At 46.8% G+C, this 22,931-nt stretch overlaps 1 protein-coding gene across 1 annotated transcript in view; it reads left to right on the top strand.

Annotated features, from left to right (window-relative positions):
• ARHGAP31 (Rho GTPase activating protein 31) overlaps positions 1–22,931 on the top strand; it is a 56,893-nt gene that overhangs the window by 15,860 nt on the left and 18,102 nt on the right. The window contains exons 2-3 of the mRNA XM_055807742.1: positions 20,951–21,053; positions 21,574–21,718. Coding sequence (XP_055663717.1) covers positions 20,951–21,053; positions 21,574–21,718 — 248 coding nt within the window. The remainder of the gene's footprint in view (positions 1–20,950; positions 21,054–21,573; positions 21,719–22,931) is intronic.

The raw sequence follows: 22,931 nt of genomic DNA, 5'->3' as shown, positions 1-22,931 counted from the left end.
AGCCAGAGGATAGATGGGAACAGCCTTCATCAGAAACAGCAGAGAGTAAAGGAAAGGTGCTCACAGTGCCAACAACTCTTGTTATCCAAAACTCTTCCAGATTCTTACCCAAAACTGAGCCAGTGTGAGAGGTGAGGGAATTATTTCTGGCTCCTTTCAGCCCTTAAACAAGCTTGGTTTTGGAAAGTGCAAGGACATGCCATTGAGTTACTGCATTGAGAGTGATGCAGTTTTTCATCAGCTAACTACATTTTTTCATTCCCCCTTTGCTGCCTAACTCATGTTAAAATGAACTTCAGTCTCTGATCAGCTCCAGAGTATATGGGTATGAGCAAGAGCAGCTTTGTCTCGCTTGGATAAGCTTTCAAGACTTAACATTTAACTGTGCTCAGTCAGCTTCATTGCCTGCTGAGGGCATGCAGTGCCTCAGCTTCCTTTGCTTTGGAAGCCTGTGCTATGAATCAAAACTTCTCTGGTTTTGTAGTCTCCAGTATGTTTCTGCTTTTAGATCATGCTGTTTGTCGCCCTTTGAGAGATGAGAAGGGGATGAACTCAGCTGGGTGGTTTTTTTCCTCTGAAACCCATCAGCCATGTGCTAACATCAGGATACAGGTCCTGGCCTGAAGTGTGTGGCTCAGCTGTGCTGGCTGCGGAGACCTGCAAAGGCAAAGAGATGATTGACTTATACAGCAGTACTGTAGCTATCAAAATGTAAGGAAGTTTGATTAAGCATGATCTCAACGCCCTTTTCCTGCAACACCCCTTCTTGTGTTTGCAACGTGTTTGTTAGTGTCTGAAAGCCCTTAGTACAGCAAGATCCAGGAGTCAGAAAGACAAAAGAAACACAACCCAGAAACCCAACTTCTTGGCATTTGCCTTTGAAGAAATGTACTGCATTAAAAGACTTTTTGTTGTTGTTGTTGCTTCCTCTCTCCTTGCTTCCTCCAATCTTCGTTATTCCCCGCAATGACTGTATTTACTTATTTGCCTCTTCCCAAACCACTGGACAGGCAGGGTCTTCATCAGGGAGCAGTTTACAGGGCTGCTGGAGTGGGCAAAACAATGGGGCTTTAATCAGGGCGCCTCCAGCAGCCGCGGCTGGCCAGAGGCTTCTCTGAATTCCCAACACGGAACAGTTGCCTCTTTCATGAAGTGCCTGTGGGATGAGCACAGGATTGCTACACCCAAAGTATTTTCATGCAGCAGCAGCTCTCTGAAAGGAAACGCTGCCGAGGACACCGCCTGCAACGCCCCAAGCTACTGGGGTGTCCAGTATGAGAGCCTCTTTCTTCCAGGCCTGTGCTGTGTTTGCCTTCCACATGCAATTTGTGAATAGCTCAAGTCTGGAAAGTGTTTAGGAAAGCATCTAACTTTTCTCTTAAAGGAGAAAAAAAAAAAAAAAAGGAGAGGGAAAAAACCCCCATCAGGGGTAATGAAATAGTTTCCAATGACTTGATGCAGTGTGGCCAAACCATTTGTAATAATTTCCTTTAAATTCCTTTTATATAGAAAGAATTAAATATGAAATCATGAATCAGGAAGCAGTCATCCTGCCAGCCAGTGACATGTACAGAGAGATCAGAGCAAAGTGAGAAAGACATAGAACAGCAGGAGACTTGCAAAAACCTTTTTTAGCCCTCTCTTTTTCTTCCTCTTTTTGTTTAGTGTACACATCCATGTAGTGCTAACATTTCTTACCCAAAAGAAGCTGCGGGAATCTCCTGCTGTTCCTCGTCTCTCCGATGGCAGCCCTGAACCTTCCTGTCTTGATGTGTCTCATCTGTCTGTGTTTCCTGATGGATTTTGCAGTCCCCAGATGTTTGGATACCTGATTCATCTCAAAGGAGACTGTGAAACATTAAGTATTTTTAAATACCCAGCTTTATAATTGCTTTGTTTAACTTTGCAACATTCTGAACTCATATAAGGCAATAATAAAAATCACTGCTGTTTTCTTTCAAAGGATTTTGCTGTTGCTGCTTCTAAATTTGTGTGCGAGCAACAGATTTTGCCTCTGTGCTAGCAAGGTTGTAACATTCCTGTTTTCCAAATTCATATTTTTCCAATACTTTTTTTCCAAACCCTCTATAAAGATCCCTGTCAGGAGTGCCCAGGCTGTTGTGTAAAAGAGGACTAAGGTTACCCAAATGCTACCAATTCAAAGTTAGGAAATTCCCCAACAAAACCTGGAATCAGAAGAAAAAAAGACCTTCTCTCTGTTGTCTACAGAGATCTACAGGTCTACGAAGCTGTGAGTTACACTGGAGTTTTGCGTATCTCAAAAGCCTGCCTGGATTACACTCCAGAGTTCTGGCACTGGCCTCTGCTGCCTCCTGCCCAAAGTGGGAGATGAAGATGCCTGTCTGGACCCTAGCTCATTTTGAACTGGTTCTTCTCAGATTGCTCTGATCAGGGCTGAATTTGAAGTACAGACGCCTGAGTTCCAGTTCCCTGAAATCCAGGGTGTTTAGCTGCAGGGGTTTTATCTGAGTCTGTCTCTAGCTTGGCTCCAAAGGAAGGGAGAGTAAATACTACAGGCCAGGAGACTACAGATGCAAAAAATTATAGGCTTTAAAATGTCACTAGCTGAGCACATAATGGATATTCTTCAGATTTTATGATTAGCTGTTGTGTTCTGTTGGCCAATGCTGTCTTACTGATGAGATTTATAAAGGAGTCTCAGGTCGCAGCCGGGCAAGCTAGGTTCAAACGTGGATTCCCAGGGAACATTACTATCTTTTTTGTGATGCTTCCTTTGTTTCTTCTGAGTGGGACAAACTTGCTGATGTACACCTGCCTGTGACTCCCCCCTGCTTTACCGTCTCCTCTTCCAAGTCCAACAAGACATCGTTCACCCAAATGTCTGCTTGCACACTACACAGCCGAGGGGGTTATGAACCAGGCTATGCTGCTAAATCGTGTCATTATGCCCAACATTTCAGGATCTAGGGTAGTGGATTCATCCAACTGACTCCCATCTCTAGCCAGAGCCATCCTAAAACCTGGGATGGCCTGCATGCTGCATGTGAAGCCAGGCTCTAACTCTACATGGGACCAGCTGTGCCCAGGGGACCAGGGCACTGGTCTGTACTCCATAACAGCTGTGTCTGCGCTTCGTGCATTCGTTTTGATGTGTCTCCCTGCAGCGGCTTTGCTACTCTGCTCAGGTGGCACAGCTGGCCTGACTCAATGTCCCCTGCCCGGCTACCCTCTGGTGCATGAAGCTATGGAGTAGAAAGGAATGTCAGGGCTGTGTGGCAGAGTTGGATGGAGCAGGGCTCTGCAAGCCAAGGGATCCAGTTAGGAACACATTCCTTGGCTGCACATTGCACAGCAGGTCTTCCCTAGCATGTGGCTCTCAACACCTTGTGTCCCTTCAAGTGCTCCAACACACAGGGTCTCTCACAGTGGGACACAAGAAATGTAAGGGATTCACGTGCTGGTAGAGAAAGGGTGTCTTCATTTTGTTACTGGGGCTCTGAAAAGTTTTCCAGCACCTTGCAGCACTCTGACACCTTGCCACCATTTCAGCATACTGCTTTTTGCCATCGAGCTCCTCCAGAAGCACAGGCTGTGGTGGCGTCGGACCAGCTTCTGACCTCAGGGACACCAGTATAAAGCTGGGATGCTGCAGCCAACTGGTGTGGAAGTACTTCAGATCTGCATATACGGCAAGTGTTCCCAGATGTAAAGGGGCTTATGATTTAGGCTGGTGAAACAGCAGAACAAAAGCAACGTCTGCATGACGTGGGTACTTGCAAATCTCCCCTGTGACTAAGTGCTTCCACAACATCCATGCTTTCCCTGTTAACACCAGAGTGAGCTACAAATAGGCTCCAGGGAACTCCAAGGAATGCACCGGAACACAACTGGTGTCAAGAGTGTAAAAAAGAACCAATTTTTAGGTGGATTTGTCAACAGCAGCTAGCGCTACTGTAATATACTGCAGCTGGCATTGAAGATGGTGGTAGCACCAACTCCTATAGAAGTAGATTGTGTTGGCCTAAATCTCTTGAAGGACAGACTAATGAGAAAGTATTGGTGAGACTGGATGGGTATCAGAGGAGCACCCAAGTTGAAAGCTTTGATGACAGTGCCTGGATGGGAGGTTCTGGAGACCTGGAGACAAGGCATTGTCTGTTTTAAGAGTGCTTGACCGCAGTATGACCTTCCTTAAATGAAGCCAAGCTGCAGACAAATATGATCTTTTTTGAGACATGCTGCAAAATTCCTCCTTGGCCAGGGCCCTTTTCTGCTGTAATTGGAGAAAATGAATTAATAATAAACAGAGAGAGAAAAGCATCGTGGTAGGAAAAGATCAACTGAACCTGAGACGTGCAGAGCAGAGAGCAGGAAGACTCTCTGCTCATTCCGAAATACGATCACATCCTTAAGGTGATGGCTAGCAGGGAAGCGCAGCAGAGCAGTGCTACTTGGGCTCGTCAGGCTGAAGCCAAACACCTTACTAATTTCAGATGCAGATGAGAGGCAACGGCTGCTATTTTGCAGCATGTTGGCGGGCAAAGTGGAGAGGGCAGGACAAATGTCCTAGAAGCCCTGAGATCCCCCTTGTACAAACCCTTCGGGTGGGCAGAGGGATGATGCTAAGGCAACCCCTCCTGGGTGGTGCAGGCTGAAAGTGGTTCCTGTGATGGGGCAGAGAAATACGGCCGGTGACTGGCAGTTTCTCCCATCCCTCCTTGAACTGCCCTGTGATGCTGTGACAGGAGGGAGACACATTTTGTGGGTGTTTGCCACAGGTGACAGGAGATGCCTAGGGTAGGACATGCCTGTCCCCCCCCTCCCTGGACTTCAGAAAAACCATTTCCACTTGAAGTGGAACAGCTGTGAGGGCTGTGAGCTCCGACAGCCCTGCAGTCTGTTGGCTCAGGAGGCAGCAGCAGCACATATATTTTGAGCCTTCCTCCAGACAAAGTGGGGAATGTCAGAAGGGGTGGATATCCATCCCAATATCCGAGGAGAGCCCTGAGTTCCCAGCATGGTTTCCTGTCCTCCTGGCAGCATCGGCAGCTGCTGGTTTGGAACAAACAGTCTGCGTGTCCCTGTGTGAGCCAGGGCAGCTGGAGGTGGATTTGTTTTCTGTTGATTTCATGGCAGTGTTGCTGCTTCAGGCCACTGCCTTGGTGTGAGGAACAGCAACATCCTAGAGGAGACACCCAGTGAATTGCTGACTGCTCCACGGCTACCCAATCTGCATGCCCAGCGTGGGAAGCGGTCAGACCACCCTGACGGCATCAACAAAGCCATGTTTGCTGACATTTCAAGGGAACAGAGACGGGAACAAAAAGCTGGGAACAAAACCTAGGAACAAAAGTCTTTGAACCAGTTGAGATCTGCAGTTGGAAGATATGGGCTTGAATCATAAATGCCAGATCCAAGCACCTTTTGGCTGGGGAGGGATTTTAAACCTCAGGCCAGCTCCCAAAGGTGGGGCTTGACTTTAGTCTCCATGGCAAGAAAGTGATGCTGAAAACGGAGTGCCCTGTGAAATGAAAACAAAAGGTAAAGTAAGGAAACCAGTGGAGAGTTGAGGAGATGGAAGAAGTCAGAAGGCAGGGAATGCAAGAATTATAACTGATGTGCACAGACAGGACATCTTACCCAGTGAATTCAGGCCTCCCCTCCCACCCCCCACCAACCTCACTTCCCTGAAACTATCAGAAATAATGCAGTTTCTCCCCAGATGGCCTCTGGGTAGCTTCTTGCCATTATTGTGGTATTTAGTTATGAGAGAATCATTCAAGAGAGAAAAAAAGAGAAGAATGAGAAGTGAGACCAAGCCACAAAGTGTGGATCCAATTCCAGACATTCCCAGGCACAGGGATACTGAAGTCTGGTCTTTTGGTACAAGACTAACTTTTAGGACAGCCAGCCCAAAAGGTTGCTCCAAGAATCTGATCGGCAATATCTGACTCAGATCTCTGACTTTCTGCCGTTTTAGTCCACGTGTCCAGATTTTGGCTAGAAGTTTGGGTAGGGAGGGTCTTTCTGGTTTGGTAGAAGCTTGGGAAGAACTGAGCCTCTCCCGGAAAAACACATCTGTGTGAGACTTTCAACTCGACTTTCTGGGTCAGGAATACTGATAAATCAGTTGCAATTTCTGCGTGCCTTACCAACTTTGGAGCTTTTGAAGGTAAGTTTCTCTTCACCAGGTGTTCAGCTACAAGAAAACTGGCTGTGTGTTTTAGCTGCAGAGCAGGAATCAAAGCTGTGGGCTCTAACCCTAGCTGATCCACTAGCTCATTGCAAGACCTCAGGCTGCCAACTCATTTCTGTTTCTCATTTTTTGCACCTATGGGATGAGAACGATATTTCTCCTCTGTTAGTTCATGAGTCCTTGCCAAGGGGTTAGAATTTTGCTGATGGAAGCAAAGCACGTTCTGTGAGACTGTGCTGAGGTTTTATCCTCGCAATGAGGGACATCAGATACAAGCAAGATTCCAAATGAGGTTTTTTTGTATCCTGAGGGTTGAAAAGCAAACCCTAGGATGCTCACTTCCTTATTCTCTCGCTCACTGACAAGAAACACACACAATATTCTGGGCTTCAGCTTGCAAGGAACGGTGCTGCCATCCTCAGAAGTGTACAGAGAGGAGCAAACACTAACCAGTCACTGATGATATCACTCGATATCCATTAGAGCCAGGTCCTGCTTTGCACTGTGCTCCGGCTGCCTCTGCCACAAGGATTCCTTTCAAACCGCAATCAGAATAAAAACCCCAGAAACTTCCCCAAAATAAAAAATCTCTAAAAGGTTCTGTTGCATTGAAAATAATAATATGGAAGTGAACATCACCTTCTAGAAACAATATATTGGAGTATTTCTTTGGTTGAAAAATCGAACTGAATCCGATGAAACAGTTTGGTTCTGTGAAATGCACTCTTTCCCACTGGAAAATCGTTCTGCTGGAAGATTTTCAAGCAGCCTTTCTTCCCGCATGCTTTAGTATCCAATTTAAACTCCAGCTGCTGGTTGCGGCTGTCCCTTGTAGTAGCGAGTGCTGGCACTATATGCTTTCCTTTATAATTAACACAGCAAGGTCTTCTAGGCGATCTCACCGTGGCTTAAAAGGCATCACCTGATAATGGCATGGGAAGGCCTGGAAGATTGTTTTGTCATTGTCACAGCGTCCAGTGCAGGACCGTTCCCTTCAGGGTAATCTCCTGCCACATTTTAAATTTCCAGGCAGCACAGTTCCCACCCCCTCCCTTGAGAAGGCAATTCTACATGATGCTATGTCTCACTCTTAGGAGGTTTTTCCTACCATTCAACCTAAATTTCCATTCAGCCACTCCTAGTTACAACCCCTTGATCATCCAGAACGAGCCGTTTCCCTCGGTGGTATTTATACCCCGTGCATACCACTGTTGTGCGCGTTCGTTTCTCTCCTGGTAATTCGGGCCAGCTGTGCCTCTTCACCACCACCACTTTGTTCTTCCTCGCCAGTCAGTCCCTGTAGATCGTTAGTTTCTGCTCCTTTTCTTTTCCTCCTCCCCACGTGCAGCAGGGTATCCTGTTTTCCTTGTAACTGTAGCCACGCTACAGGGCTAAGAGATTGAAGGATTTTTCTGTTAATAATCCCCACACCCTTTTCCTGGTCAGTACATTGCTTAAGAGGGATTGAGGTAATTCATTCATGAATAGCGAGCCGTACGAAGAGACAGGGGGAGTGTGATGGGAAAATGTGAGCACGGTGGAGCCTGTTTCTCTGGAGTGTTCCTTCGTCAAAGTGCGGGTTTGCTCCCAGAGCAGCTTTGGGAATGGGGTCCCATCCTGCAAAGCACTCACGGGTTTTAGCTGGCACCGCCGGCTGCTAGGCACCTTCCAGAAAAGCCACCGACACTGTGTAGGCTGGAGCTCCCTAAAATAATCCGGGAGACCTCCTCTCCCTGTCCCCCATCCCGCTCTTGCGTGCGAGCAGCGGCACAGCTCCAGCGCGGTCCAGCCGTGCGGGGCGCATCTTCTGCGGCCACAAGGGCTCGCCTAAATGTCAGCCCTGCGAATTTCAGCAGCCCTGGCCAACTTCTGCTGTGAGAACGTAGGTGGGCTTTTTTCCTTCGCATCTTACACCCACACCGGCTGTCAAGATTTTGCAATTGCACCTCGAGTAAGAATTTCTTCTTGTGTGGAAAACTAAGCCCCAGTTCACTCTCTTGCAAGTCTGCTGGCTCTGCCAGACTTGGGGCCACATCTGCTGCTGGCTACAGTTGCATAAAGCTGGAGTGATTTTGTCAGCCTCTGTGGCAATTTATGGCCAGAAATTGGAAGTGTAACCCTTTGCTTAGCTCCTACAGTGATACAGGAGGGTGAAAGGATAGGAAAAGAAGGAGAAAATCACGTTATAATATATTTTATTGAAATCCCAGAGGAGCATTAAAAGCAGTAGTTGAGAGTCTAAGGGGCAGGTCCTGTTCTGGCTCTTGCTAAGGACCCCTTAGTAAACCCCCTCCCCTCCCCACCCCACCTATTTGGCCATAGTTTTAGATGTGGTATAGAAAATGCTGGGGAAACCTCTGGTTGCAGGGGAAGGTGTCCCAACACGGGCCAGCTTCTCGCCTGGTGCAGGAGGCTAAGGGAGCCGCGTGGCTGAAATGCTGCGGAGCGCAGGGAACGCCGCTGCCACGGCTGGCTGTGCTCCTCGTGCCTCGTGCCCTGCCCCTCCATGTACCCACCACGACGGAGCCTGTAATCACAGGGTCCTGGGCTGTGTCTTATACTGTGAAGCAAACTGATAACCTCCCGGTGGGAGCTGGGACAAGCCCATCAGCTCCCCTACCAGGACAAATGCAAACCTTGAATGCCATGGACCAGGGGAGGTCCGGAATGATGTCTGGTTAGCTTTTCCCTTCTCTGCTGTGGCAGTGGCTCGTGCAAGGGCAGTCTGCGGAGCTGAAGGGCTTCAGCTTGGCATAAGCCGTGTTCTGCAATCGTCATCCACCACTGTTGATGAAACAGTGCTGGCAGCGGTAAAGATTCCTCCATTTGAAAGAATAAAACCGAAGGCAATGGTCTGGTGTAAAGGTCTTGGCATCTCCCACAGCTTATGACAGCGCCGCTGGAGCACGGAGGCCATGGCTGTAGCTTTTCTTTTGTGAGCTTACATTCCTTAGCAGTGGGAAATCAGCAGCTGTAATTAGTCTCTGATGTTCTCTGCTAATAAGTGATTTCTCTGGTACTTGCAAATACCGGCATCCCCGAGACACAGCTCTATTGTTTTGACCTTTTATCTCTTCTCTCTCCTCCTCATTGAGAGGGACCCCAGATGTTCTTCAACACTGCTAGGAAAAAAAATACCAACATCCACCCCTGCTCCTCCCCATTATATCCCTGTCTCCACTACCATAGCGTTTTTTTTTTTTTTTTCCTCGGGCGCTGTGTAGGAAAATGGCTCCTGCTAGTCCTCATGGAAAAGGACACAGATGCCATCAGGAAGCCCATTTGCTTTGGGAGGAAGAGGGACCTGACATCAACAGGAAGAGCTGTGCGGCAGGGCTGCTCCTGCCTGCGAGCGAGGGGGGCCCTGAAAACAATGTCAGCTGGCGGCTGAGGACTGGCGGGCAGGAAACGCGTGCACGCTGGTGTGTGCTGTGCAGAGGAAATGATAAGCGCTACCTGGCCTGAGTTGGAGCAGAGATAGCATGGTAAAAAAAAAAAAAAAAAAAAAAAAAAAAAGAAGGGGGGGAAGGTTGTTTTTCTTCACACGGGTTCGGAGCCTGTCCTTTGCCAAATGGAAAAGAAAATAAAAGCAAAATATGGAATATATCAGGGATCCGTTGGGGGGCTTGGAAACTGAGGAGTGCAGTTGTGAAGTGACTAGATTTACTACTTCAGTAACAGCTGGATATTGCCTTTTTTCCCATTGTTAGCACTGAGAATGACCCTCAGCTTGATAACCCCTGGCATGCGTATTTGTTGAGAGATGGAGGGAGGGAGAGGCTTATATCCTATGTGGAACTGGGGGGATTTTCTGTGGGGGAGGAGAGTCATGGGGACAGCTGCTCCTGCTGGGGGCAGAAGGGCCTTGGGAATACAAAGAAGAGTAGTGTATAGATAGATATCTCTCCTGACTTGTCCCTGCCAGGTGAGGGGACAGAAGACTGGGGAATAAAAAGATACCGTCATACTGGAATATTTTATTTGGCTTTGTTACTTGCCTGTAAAAGCCCTATTGTGCCTCATTTCATCACTGGCTTTGTGTAACGGAACTAGTTTTTTTTTTCTGATACCCTCGCCCCTCTGGCAGGCGGTTGCAGAGGTACAACCCGGGCAGGTTAGCTCTGAGAAACCACGGCGTGTGCTCTGGGTGCATCCCGGTAGTTACATACCGACATCCTGGGGTGGAGGTAGACACAAACAGCAGGGCAGGAAATATTTTCTTCTAAACAATCCCAGTCCAGCATCAGCCTCTAGAAGGCTGGGAGGCTGCGCGACACCATCTGCAAATGCTGTTCTGCCTCCTCTGCTGTCCTTGATGACTCTCAGAGGCTTGGAGAACAAGCAAGCTGCCCTCTTGCAACATATGCGAAGTGCTGATGTGCCACAAGGTTGATGGATGGAGCAGAGCTCTCTTCCCTGCTGTTTCTGAAAGAAGCCCTGAAGGTGCAGTGCCACATCCAGATGTTGGAGCCAGGCTGCTCAGCAGCTTGTTTTAGAGCTTTTTACCCTCCCTGGTATATGTTAAGCAAAATACGATCCTGGTGATCAAGGCTGTAAGGTATGCTTTAGAGGACTGCAGCCTCTGGAGAGGGAAAGGTGTAGCCAAAATGACCCGTATCGCATGGGCTACCTTTCTTCATTAAGCTCCCGAGTGAAACCGATCCCTTGAGACTGGTTTTGGACTTGCTGATGTAGAAATCCATGCGCGCCTGAGGAATCCACCCCCAAACCAACAGCTTTCCTTGGCTGAGGGTAAGGACTTCACCCAGAAAGACCTTCAGCACAGCAGCAGCGTGCAGGGCCATGCGCTAGCTACGTGCATTTGGCTGGGACAGGGGAGCAGGGCAAATGGCTGTGGCCATGGCTTGTTCTCTGGCTGGCTAAGCAAGCTTCAACAAGCAAGAGCATCAGCATATGGCGATGTGTCCCCTGTACCTACGACACCAGCCTAGCAAGGCTTTTGCAGCTTTTGGCTCTGTAAATGTCACCTTCAGGTATTACGTTTTGATTGACGCCTTATTTGACAAAATTAAAAAAACCCTATTTCTTTAAGAGGAATTTCCTGGTAATGCACATAAACCCCCTCTCTCACACACACATATATGCATCCATAAATGAATATGGTTGCATATGTAAAAATACATGCATATATCTATATATATACACACACATACATGCTGATATATACATAGATATACCTTTATTTATGTATAGAGGTATGATCTGACCAGGTGCTGCTTCTGGCTGAATTTTCTCCATGCTGCTGGGACACAGAAGCTGAGCCCACAGGCTGCGGCAATCATACGCCCTGGGCATTACTTAGGATGAGTAGAACAGCACCTTGTTTCACCAGACAAACATCAGCGATCCAAGTCACCCACAGCTTAATCCTCTCCAAATAAAGACTGACCTGTTTTCAGGCTCCTCTGAGCAGGGCTGGGAGGAGTGTTCCTAGGTGACCTTCCACTGCCAGCAGCAGCCTTAATTCTCCACTCTGTGTTCAACCTCACAACATCATTTTATGTGCCTGTAAAGCTGGTGAAAATGCTTCTGTCATTCCTACACCTCGTTTGCTAGTATTTGCATGCCACAGTAAGAAGTAAGAGTGGAACAAGCAGATTTTTTATTTTTTTTTTAAACATTGCTGAATTCAATGGGATTTTTTGTATGAGCGTGGTTCTTTGGGTCAGACCCAGACAGCCTTGCAGTGAAAACACTCAGTCTAAATATATGCTCAGCAACTGAGCAAAGATGGAATGGATTTTGTGCAGCTTGGCTTCAAATTATAATGACTGATTATTGCTAGTGCCTTCGCATGTTTGTTTTCAATCAGATTGACATCATAAAGCCTTATTTACTTTTTCTCTAAAGTCTGTTTTCATTTGCTTTTCACTTCTCATTTGCAGCTTTTACGGGTTTGTATTTAGGCTCCTCATCTGTCCATCTGTGATATATAATGATCCTCAGCAATTTTCCCTGCTCTTTGCCCTAAGTTGTTGACTGTCCATAAAACAGCCCATTTGGAATAACCTCTGGAAATTGCTGTACCACTCTTCACTAGGAGAGCCCTAGAGGCAAGATCAGTGAGAGGCCTGAGCGAAAGAACATTGCTGCATAAACTACTGTCAGCCTGCATCCATCCATCAATCTGACAGAGGGCAAAATAATAAGAGAAAAGATATAATATGTGCCATGAGATTCAGCCATGCAATTTTTCATCCATAGGAGGGCTTGGTCCAGGACCATCTTCTCAGTTACTTCGTACCTTGCTACCAAATATTAACCTGGGCTCTCAGAGGGATGATTGGCCCCTGCTCCCCCTTTCACACACCTGAGCTCGTTGGCACTGCCGTTCTGCATTAGCTGGCACAGCTGGATGTGTGCTTTAAAGCTGTCATACATACTTGTAAATGACTTGCTGTGCAGCAAGCATGGCAGGAGAAGGAGCGCTGATGGACCTCTAGCCTATCCTTGCACGTTCGAAGGGACAACAGAAAATCCCTGGGAAAGAGTAGCAGGGAATGCTGTAGAGCAGCCCACTGTGCTGCAGCACCAGTCTTCATGAGACAACTGCCCAGCTCCTCGCTCCACCCTGTCTCTTCACCAGCAGGGTACCAGCAGCATCATTTACCCTGAGGCCTCCCAAGAGCATTTATTTGGGAGTTAGTTGCTTTGTCCCAGCATGCCATCGCTGTGAAAGTGGACTAAGGATCTTTCTAACAGCAAGACAGCGTGACAGAACAGAACAGAAAGTACAGACAAATTCTGTATCTTACTGACATTGCTATAGATTTCAGTGGTGGTGTTTGTGAAAGGCATGGTAAACAGGACTTCAAAATTGTTTAACTAGTAGCTGATATTTTTCAAATGTCCATCAAGATCTAAGCACAATTTCTTTCTAACTTCAAAAGGCTTCCTTATAAAGAGAAACCTGGAATCCCTATTGCCTGGCATGCTAAAGTCTGAGGCAAAAAAGAATAAGGGACAAACTAGCACTGACAGCCAGGTAGGGAGTATGTCTTGATCCCCCTGAGTTGCCTTTCTCCAGATTCTGGCATCCTAAGAATCCCGTGTAAGAGTTCCCATGTGCCAAAGGAGCTGTTGGTTTCTATGCTCTTTTTATAATCAATAAATGGGTGTAATAGCTTACAATTCACCCTTAGAGTATTTTCAGGACTGTAAGAAACTGAGCAAGTCTCCGTCAGCTAGCAGGGTCAGGTAAAAGATGGAGACCGTGCACTGTTTGTTTTCTAACTAGCTCCCAAAGCCCTTGTAAATGAAAACATGTAGGTCAAAATCTGTTGAGAGGAGGAGAAAACTTACGAAATCCACATATTTTCCTTGCTTTTTTGCCAGCAGTTAAGTAGGTTAGCATGGCTTACATTGGTGTTCATGCTTAAGGAGAGCAGAGAAAGGAAGGAAAACATGATAGTGTGACACCTGCAGCCCGTAAGCTTGTTTATTGATCTGGATGAAAGACAGTGGGCACTCCAGAGACTTCAGATGGAGCCCCCATCACGGGCTGTCCATCCCGGTGCTCAGCACTTACCTGGACTCTCCCCTTGCAGGCTGCTTCTCCCAGCTCCCTTGAGCTGCAGCATTGCCCTGCTCACTCCTATGCTCCATCAGCGCTGACACAGCCTTTGGATTTGGTAACATTTTTAGTGTGTGTCATCAGTAATGAGGTTAATGGCAGAATTCCTGTCTCACAGTCTGCTTATCCTCATAGGAGCTAGGCGTTTACTGAGGCGAAGGTCAACTCATTATATGCAGCTTCAAAATGACGCTGATCTTTGCTATACTTAGACGCAAGTCCCTTCTCTGAGACAGCATATATTGTCCCCTTACTCCCACCTCTGGAATTAACTGCCCCAATTGCTTGTGCTGTGGTGAACAAAACACCAGACAATATCCACCCTGATCTGCTGTGGATCAGAGTTAGGATTCAAATGGCAGGCTGAGGACGGGCACAGCTCATTGACCTGCCCTGCAGAACCTAAGCCACTGCTTTCCAAGGTGGCTGTACCACAGTCACAAAAGTTAGGAGTGGAGATATCCTGTTCAGTTATCTGGTCTTTTTTTTTTTTTTTTTTTTTTTTTTTCTTTTTTTTTTTCAGGAAGCCCACAGCAGGATGTTTTCCTAACAAAACTATTCTAGTATTTAGTGCAACCTCTTTTCAAAAGTGCTTGCATGACAGAATTTGCCAGCTAAGTCAAGGTATTTAGTCATGTTTTGGAGGGGCATGGTGACTGCTGGGGCTGAGAGTCAGAATTCAGTGTCTGCTTGTGCAGTGCTTTCTCTTAGTTTTGCTTTTGGGTTGTTTTTTTTTGGTTTGTTTTTTTTTTTTTTTTGATGTGTGGTGTTGATGAGCCAGCCAGGTCTGCTGCCTGCTCTTTAATTTCTGCCTGGAACATCACAGTTGTCAGATCTGCTCTGGAAAATCGGGTGTTCCTACATATCTTCTTTAGATATGCCAGGTGTAAGCTGGGTATAATATCAATGGGAAAAAACGCTCTTGGTAGCGGTGCCATCGACTTTATTCAGACTCACCCTGGGCCTGCAGGCTGTGTTGAAATGCATTTGCTCGGAATCAGCGTGCTGCATCACCAACAGCTCGGCATCTCCACTTCCCGCCAGGCCACGGAGGGTGATGCCTCGCAGCAACTGACAGATCTGAGATCCCTTTTTCCTACGCCTTTGCTCACCAGAATCACAACAGTGTTCAGGGTGGTGCTTTCATCGCAGGGAACGGCACTGTTGTCCTAACCTTTGTGACACTGCAGAGACATTTCCCACAGAAATAGGGGAGAAAAAAAAAAAACTTAAGTGTGTGACTTCCGTGGTGATTCAGTTGTGCTGTCCATGCAGAGAGGATCACCTCAGCGCCAGCTATCTGCCTTTTTTAAACTGTCTTTATGGCAGCTAAGGGGGAAGAGGCGAGGAGGAGGAGAAGCTGATTTGTTTTTTAGCCTGTTTGGTGGTGTTTGGCTGCCTCACACTATTCAAACACAGGTGTGTGTGCGCGGGGGGGTTGTGGTAGCTCAGTGCTAGCAGCCAACTAAGCGCTGAAATTTGATGGTGAGACAGTTTATTTTTTCTTCTTCTGTAAAATGAATTTAGTGCTGGTGAAAAGTATGCATAGACATCCTGGAGCCTGAAGCCCTCTGTTTGTCCTTGTAGCAATTACGTCCAGGCAGGGCAAACCCTCCCCTTCCCCAGCTCTGCCAACTTCATCTCTGAGCAGGACTGATCCTCTGCAGTGATTTCGGATGCTGTGGTCCCTTCCAGCTCTGGCCACCACTGAAAAGGAGACAGTAGAAGGCAAAGGAGATGATATGTGGGGGCACGGCAGGATTTATCCTTAGCTGCCACGGATTAGGGCTATGCATTGGGAGGCAAACTGGAATCGTGACTTCTGTGCTGGACCAGGGCTCTGGCGAGCTGCAGGGAGGAGAGCACAGCTTGCTCTCCTCTGGAATCTGTTTCCCAGCCAACCTTATGCCTAGTAAAAATCAGACAAGATCAGCAAAAAAAAAAAAAAAAAAAAAGAAAGAAATCTAGTGAATCAGCATTAAAGCTCGTGATTTACAGTAGGAAGCATCAGGAAATGCAGAAAAATGTCACATCAGAGATACTGACTCTCAAGTACGTTCCCATTTATACAATATTGTTCCTTTCCTGTGATTGGGAGGCCAAGTTAATATATTAGTATGTTCTAAAATGCGTACTGGTTTGTTATTTTTGTTTGTGCAAAATAACAACTTGATTGGGAAGCCAAGTTAATAGTATATTCTAAAATGTGTACTGTTTTGTTATTTTTGTTTTGTACAAAATAACAACTCTTGCTTAGTACAGACTGGAACGCTTATTTTTTAGGAGGAAATATTTCTTAATTTAGCCATGTAAATTGAAACAAGAGACTCTTTTGACCTTTATTGTCACGCTATTGACATGTTATGATAGGAAGCATGCACTGCTATTGAGGGGAATGGGCAACAATGCAAAAAAATACTAATATGTAACAAAACCGAAATGGTGGAATAAAAATGCCCACAACTTTTTTTATGGCTCAGAATTCATTTTTAGGAGAAATAAAAAAAACCCTAAAGCTTTTTCCTGCAAGACAAACATCAAAAATTTGGTGTTTCAGGTGAAATGAAAGGTCTGCATTTACCCTCCCATTACTTGAACTAAAGTTAAAATAAAATTAGAGAGGATGTGAAACCTCCTCCACGTGGCATAAACCAACCACCAAGGAGGACCTGAGTAGCTCTGTCACTAATTTTTATCCTTGCAAGGAGCCCTCTGAGAGAACAGCAGAAGGTAAAAGACAAAAATGAAGCCTGCTGCTGTCCTGCCCAGCTCAGTGCAGTGCAATCTGAACTCATGGCCCAGTCCAGGTTAATTAACCTTTCACAGTCTTGCTGGACAGTATTCACAGGGACTGGTTAGGGTAGCTGGGTCAGCAGCCTCCTCCCTAGGGTCCTTCTGTAGCCCAGGGAGACTAAGGGTTTCTCCTAGAAGTGGTGGCCACAGGGCATTGATGGCATCTCCTGCTGGACCAGGGCCTTTCTCACTCTTTGCTGGTTTTGGTGGGAGGCCAGGAGGCCATCCTTCCACTGGTCATTAGATGTGGTGACTTCCTCTCTTCCTAGTGCCCCCTCCTACTTGGGCTGTTTGGTGATTTAGGTACGTGCTTAAAGGTCTCCCCGGCTTTGATCCAAAATGCTCAACTTTGTGCCAGGTGGAGCCTTTATCAGGCAGGCAAAGAGTGAGCCCCTTGGAGGGGAGGTTTGGTGGGTGGTGGCGTCATGGCTGGGAAGGGACAGAATAAGGAGAGCTCCCCCCATGCCAGCAATGCTGGGAGGTGAGAGGCTCAGTGCCCGTTGCTGGCACTGGAAGCCAGAAGGGTCGGAACGGGAGGGAGGTGCAAGGCTTGACCTAGCAGGAGCAGCACACGGTGGTGGGGTCACGGAGGTGGCACGAGCTGCGGTCATGGAAAAGACCCTGGTGAAGGTGAATGTCTGTGTATGCTGAGCTCAGGGGTGATATCCAGTGAGAGTGGAACGAGTTACTGCGACTGCCCTTCTGGTTTATTTTTGTCTAGGGGAAGAGAAGTATTGTCTTTTGTGTGCAGTATGTTTATAACTCAATTTCCCTTCTGACTGATGCCTTGCTCCACGCTCTCTTCTCCTCCTCCATCTGGTTTCTATTGTAGTTTTAAATGAGGATAGTTTGGCTGTCTGGCAGAACAAGCGGGGTCTGTGTGACACCAGCTGCCTCTTCCAATTTCTCAGCCTCCAGCACAGTTTTAATTATAGAAGTGTCAAGATTGGGGACACCCCCCCCCCCCTCCCCTTTCCATGCCTGCATGTACATGCACAGCCCCAGCTACAAAACCCATCCACGTCTGATCTTCCTTCGGGAGAGACCCAGCCCTGTGATTTATGTGTGCCCTACAATGCCAAATTCCCTGTTGCAAAGCACGTGCTAGAGGCTGTACCTCACCGCATTCAGGGTTGATCAGGAGCCACATCTGATATAATCAAACCACCTCAAAACCATGCGAGGGAGATGCTCGCTGGTGCTCTAACCTCACCTCCCCCAAGTGCCCGAAAGACTCAGCTTTGTAGGAGCTCAGAGCTGCTCAGGAATTTCAGAGCTGCAGGTTCTGCTCAAAGAAAGCATTTGTTGTGCTCCAGTTTCATACAAGCGCTGCATTTAGGGGCTTGCTTCGCAGAAAGCTGATGCAGTCCCTTTACCTCCAGGGATCTGAGGTCAAAGTCCGTAATTTTCGGTTGCAAGTGAAATGTGTCCTGTGTTGTTGGCACACATTTTGGTGTAACTGGCAGTTTCTCTTCATAAGAACCAAAGAACCTCGTATGGCAGGAAATCATGTACATGGTGAGTGAAAGGCACTGGCAGAGACAGGTGAGGAGCCCAGGGCTGGAAAAGCAGGGAAGACTGCAGGTCTGCAGTACGAGACACCCGCAGAGCTCAGTGCATATTGTCTATCTGCAGTCTGCAGGTTGTCTGCACCGTGGAGTCTTCACCTGCTTTTAAAAATAAGTTGAATTTTATACGTATGCTATAGATCGCTCCCCTCAGGCCCCTTTTTTTGCTTACTGGTTCTCGGCAGATGGATCTAGCCTTCTCTGGTTTGTGTATAAGAGGTTTGCTTACCTGCCTGAGGCCTCTTGACCTAGTTTATCCCAAGGAAACTTAAAACTCAGCATAAAAAGAGTATGATTTAATAGGTCTTACTTTCAAGAGGTCAAATTAGTCACAACAAACATCAGTATATGCATTTTTAGTTGGTGTGTTTATTCTTAACACTGAAGTTTTAAGAAGTATCTAACAGGGCACCATGGGCATGGACCCCATTTTTGTGGCAGCTAGGTACCATCATATGAAGTTTGTCTGTACGAAACACCCTTTAATTTTTAAACAAACTTCGTCACATGGCTGTTCTGATCAAATAGGTTTTCTGTTCAATCAGTTCTCCTTTTTCCAGGTAGCATGGAATGGTTCACCCATTCTCCACCCAAATAGAACTGAAGTGAACATGGTTCTGCGTAGCTTTAATTTTTGCTGTTTACATTAGATGCATTCCCGTAGACCCCTACCAAAAAGGAAATGTTAATATGCCATGTATGCATAGCTCCTGCCACAAAGGTGGCACAGCCTGACCACCCAGGAATGAAGAAGAGGCTTGAAGTAATTTCCCTTGCCTTTTTTTTTTTTTTTTCTAATTCTGGCATGCTCATCGTCATATGATCCGAATTCCCTATTGCAGCCACACATAATCAGGTCTTACTCAGAGATAGGAAGTTCCTCTTTACTGATGCGTCACTTGGGCTTTTCTTGGTAGGATTTTAAGGAAATTTCATGCTTCCCTTTTGCTCCATCTCCTTCCACATCATCTAGTCATCTTAAGAAGTAGGTGCTGTACTCAGTGAAAGGAATGCTTCCCATATACCTTCTGGAAGGCACTGATGTGTCTTCTCAAAAAATCCTTGGAAGAGTATCCTATAGCTCTGCAACTGCTGTGGACAAAGCTTTGACTCTGTAGACTTCACCCGTCCACTTGGTGATTTCATGGTTTCACATGAACGTTGTTGTAGTAGGCTAGAGCCCAGGCCAGAAGCCCGGCCATCAGTCTTAGCCCAACAACCTGAGGGTCCTAAACATCAGCCCAAGGGCTTTGAGTGTAACACAACATGACTAATGTGCCTGCATGATGAGTCCCTGCTCAAAACCCCCTAAAGTCAACTGTTCCCTGTTGTTTTGGAGACGCTCCTTTAACTGAGGAGAATTAGTCTGTTTGGATCTTTCAGGCTTCCAAGTAATCCCTGGTACTTTGTGTACTCCTGCAGTTGGGCTGGCCAGCTGAGAAAGGACACACAAGAAGGACCTCTGCCTCCCTTGGTAAGAGCTGGGAGGCAGAAGGGTAGCACTTTCCAGACCGACTGTGCTCAGGAATAGCGTGCCACTGAGGTAGGGACTAGCTTGGGAGCCCTTCTCACCAAAGCCTGTGCCCTGGGCTGCTTCGTAGGGGCAAGTTCACCCATGAGCTGGCTCTGGTCTCAGTGGCACCCATGAGAAATACAATACCGTACCAGCTGGTTTTTGTTCAGGCTGGCCTTGGAGTGCTGTCCTTAGATGCCAGCTGCTGAAGCCCACTTTCATATGTCATTATGGTCCTGAACTTCGAGCAGAAGACCTCAGGGAAGGTCCAGCCAGAGGCAATATCTCTGTGGTGTTGCAAAGACGCAGTAATTGCTAAGCCTGGATTTCCAGCCAAACTTGTGGCTTAGTCTGTTTTCTTCCACACAGCTTCCCGAATGCGCAGTGCAGCAGAGTCAGCACTACAGCGAGGAACTTCAACTTCTGCATTTACTGACTTTTGCGCTTATGGCTGTGTGAAGCATTGCATTAAATATACACTAGTTTCTAGTACCTAATAAGGAAGGGCTCCCTTACTGTTATTGTTATAGTTAGGGTTGTTATAGTACTGGGGACAGGGAGGCTTGGTTTGACCAAGAGGATGAAGGTTTCCTATACCTATATAATGGGGGCAAGAATAAACATACACTTTGGGTCCAGGTCTGGATATAAATGTTGTGCCTCAGGCTCCTCTCAGCTTTAAGGCTGGTTAAGTCTTTGGCTCATTATGTCGATGGAGTTCTTTTGCAGCCAATGTCAAATTTTGTCAGTGTGCAGATCTAGTCAATATTTGAACTTTATACCCCCTCTGTGGGAGTTTATGAGCGCTAAACTGTGGGTATATAGGCTTATATGGAAGTGTGAATGCTTCTCTGATTTTTATCCAAGCCAGTCAGACCTTTTGGCACAATGCAGCGAGGCTGGAGCTCTGTCTTGGGGAGGGGGGACGTTCCCAGGACCTCAAGCTTTACTTCATGCTTTCAATTAGAATGAAAATGCTTCTTTTTTCTGGAAAGAAAAGAAAAAGAGAGATAAAGAAAGCTTACCTTTCTTCCCACAATGTTTCTGTGACTTTAGGGATAGTCACTGTCATGTTAATGAGTGTGGCATGGCACAACCATAACATGTCCTCACTTTGCAAACTGGCTACGGCCACTTTGTGGGCTTTATTCTTGGTTTGCCCTGTATTTCTCCCATTGCTGTACCCTTCCCTTCATCTGCAGAGAGCTTCTGCTGTTGTTTCATGAAACTGTCTCCACTGTGGTGACTTGTGGAAGTTCTCGGTGTGTATTCATTGGGCACCTTGCCTTGCTTTCCTCTCCTAGTCCCCTACGTACTGAAGAGCTGTGCGGAGTTCATCGAAACTCATGGCATTGTGGATGGCATCTACCGCCTCTCAGGAGTGACATCCAACATCCAAAAGCTGAGGTAAGGGCAACCTCTCAGTGCCAGAGGGATGTGGTGGCACTGATCAGCACCTTTTCGCTGTTAGTCCCTCAGGTGTAGACCGGGGCTGGCAGAGCTCACGATCATGCAGAAAATAAACTGTCTCTGAAGCTGGTAACAGGGAAATACAACATTTCAGGGATTAGTCCATGAACAACAAAAAAAACCCGACCAAAACCCCCCCAACCACAAAACAATCTCCCTGTGCAGCTGTTAATGGGAAAGGCACGGAGGGTCTCTGCAGAAATGCTAAGTTTTTCTCTCTCCAAGACAAAGCGATCTCTTTATATCAGGTTGAGGTTCACTCATAGGGCTCTCGGGGAAAACAGAGATTAGTTGAAACCTCGGGGCTCGACCCCTGGAGACAACCTGGGCCAGGCTGCAGAGACATCTCTGCTTGCCCGTTTGTTTTTTTCTTCTAGCTGTAAGAGCACTCAGGGTGGAGTACTGGGATGCTAAAGCTTTTATTGGCCTACGCTGTTGTGTTTCCATGTTGTTTCAGACAAGAGTTTGTTTCTGACCAATGCCCGGATCTGACAAGGGAAGTTTACCTCCAGGACATCCACTGCGTGGGGTCACTCTGCAAACTGTACTTCAGGGAGCTGCCCAACCCTCTCCTCACTTATGAGCTCTACAAAAAATTCACGGTGAGAGCCTCTGCTGTTCTCGTTCCTCTCCAGCGGTGCGGATGCATGTTCCTCCATGATAGCTGTTTGGGATTCACTCCAGTGCCCTGGCTTCTGGTGCATCTATCTGTGTAAACACTTCTCAGTGCTCTTCCCTTCTCATCTTGTGCTGGCTTTCTTTCTCTGTCCTTGTTTTTTTTCCACCATTTCATGTTTATTTCTCAGTTTCTCTGCTGTTTCCTCCCCTTCATCTTGCTCATTTTTTCACCACATTGCTTCCCTGCTGTTACTTTTCTCCCCACTGTGCACCTCCTCCGAGAACTAATTCTCTTTCTTTTCCTCATGACTGTCCATCACTGAGTGTCTTCTGGGTCACCTGTGGCTTGTGATCACAATCACAAAGTTTCCTCCTGCCTGTCCCTCCAACAGTCACTGACACCTGCACAAACTGATGGCTCAGCCCATGTGTAAAGCACCATCTTTTCTGCTTCTGTAGCATTTTTCACACAGTTTGTCTGAGTGCAAATGATGACACAGGTTACTCCAGCTATGGCATATCAGGTCCATCGTGATCATGTCATAAATACAAATGGCAGAGGAAAGTGGCAGCTGGCCAAGCAGAAATCTCTAACCATGTTTAAAAAGATTGTAATTCAAAGAGTAGTTATGAGACTCTGCAAAACAACCATAGATTATACATGGATATAGCTGGAGCCTAGGAGCAGACTGCGGGGGAGCAGAAAAATAAGACCACAAAGCCTGAATTTTTAAGAGAGTTAGCTAATTTTGATGACAGATAATATTTTATTAAAAGGTGGCACAGCAAGCTATGCTTGTTATAGTTACCTGCTTCTTACCGCTCTAAATCCACTTTCGGTTGTTTATGACAACAACAAATTTAAATCCAGCTATCCAGGCAGAAACCTTACGTGCCAGAGGTGTGACTTTTCAGCTGAAAGAATTCACCAACTTCTTAAAACAACTGGGGGTGGGGGGTGGCAAAGATTGTTTTCTCAGTGTTAGAAACATCCGTCCTTTGTTAAGAATTTCTGTCATCCCACTCTTTCCCATTTGCTGGGACAGACATCGCCAAAAATGTCAGCAGTTGCAGAGATTTTTTGCAAAATCCTGTCCAAATGAAACGGGAAGAGGCAAGTAACCTTCGCTTCAGGTGTCGCCCTCTGCATCGCCTCTGTCCTGAATCAAGCGCTTCCAAGTGGCACTGCTATGGCAC

Source organism: Falco peregrinus, chromosome 6 (genome assembly GCF_023634155.1).
Source record: "Falco peregrinus isolate bFalPer1 chromosome 6, bFalPer1.pri, whole genome shotgun sequence".
Taxonomy (NCBI): Eukaryota; Metazoa; Chordata; class Aves; order Falconiformes; family Falconidae; genus Falco; species Falco peregrinus.
Note: the sequence above shows the minus strand (reverse complement) of the source record. Positions and strands in the feature narration are given on the sequence as shown.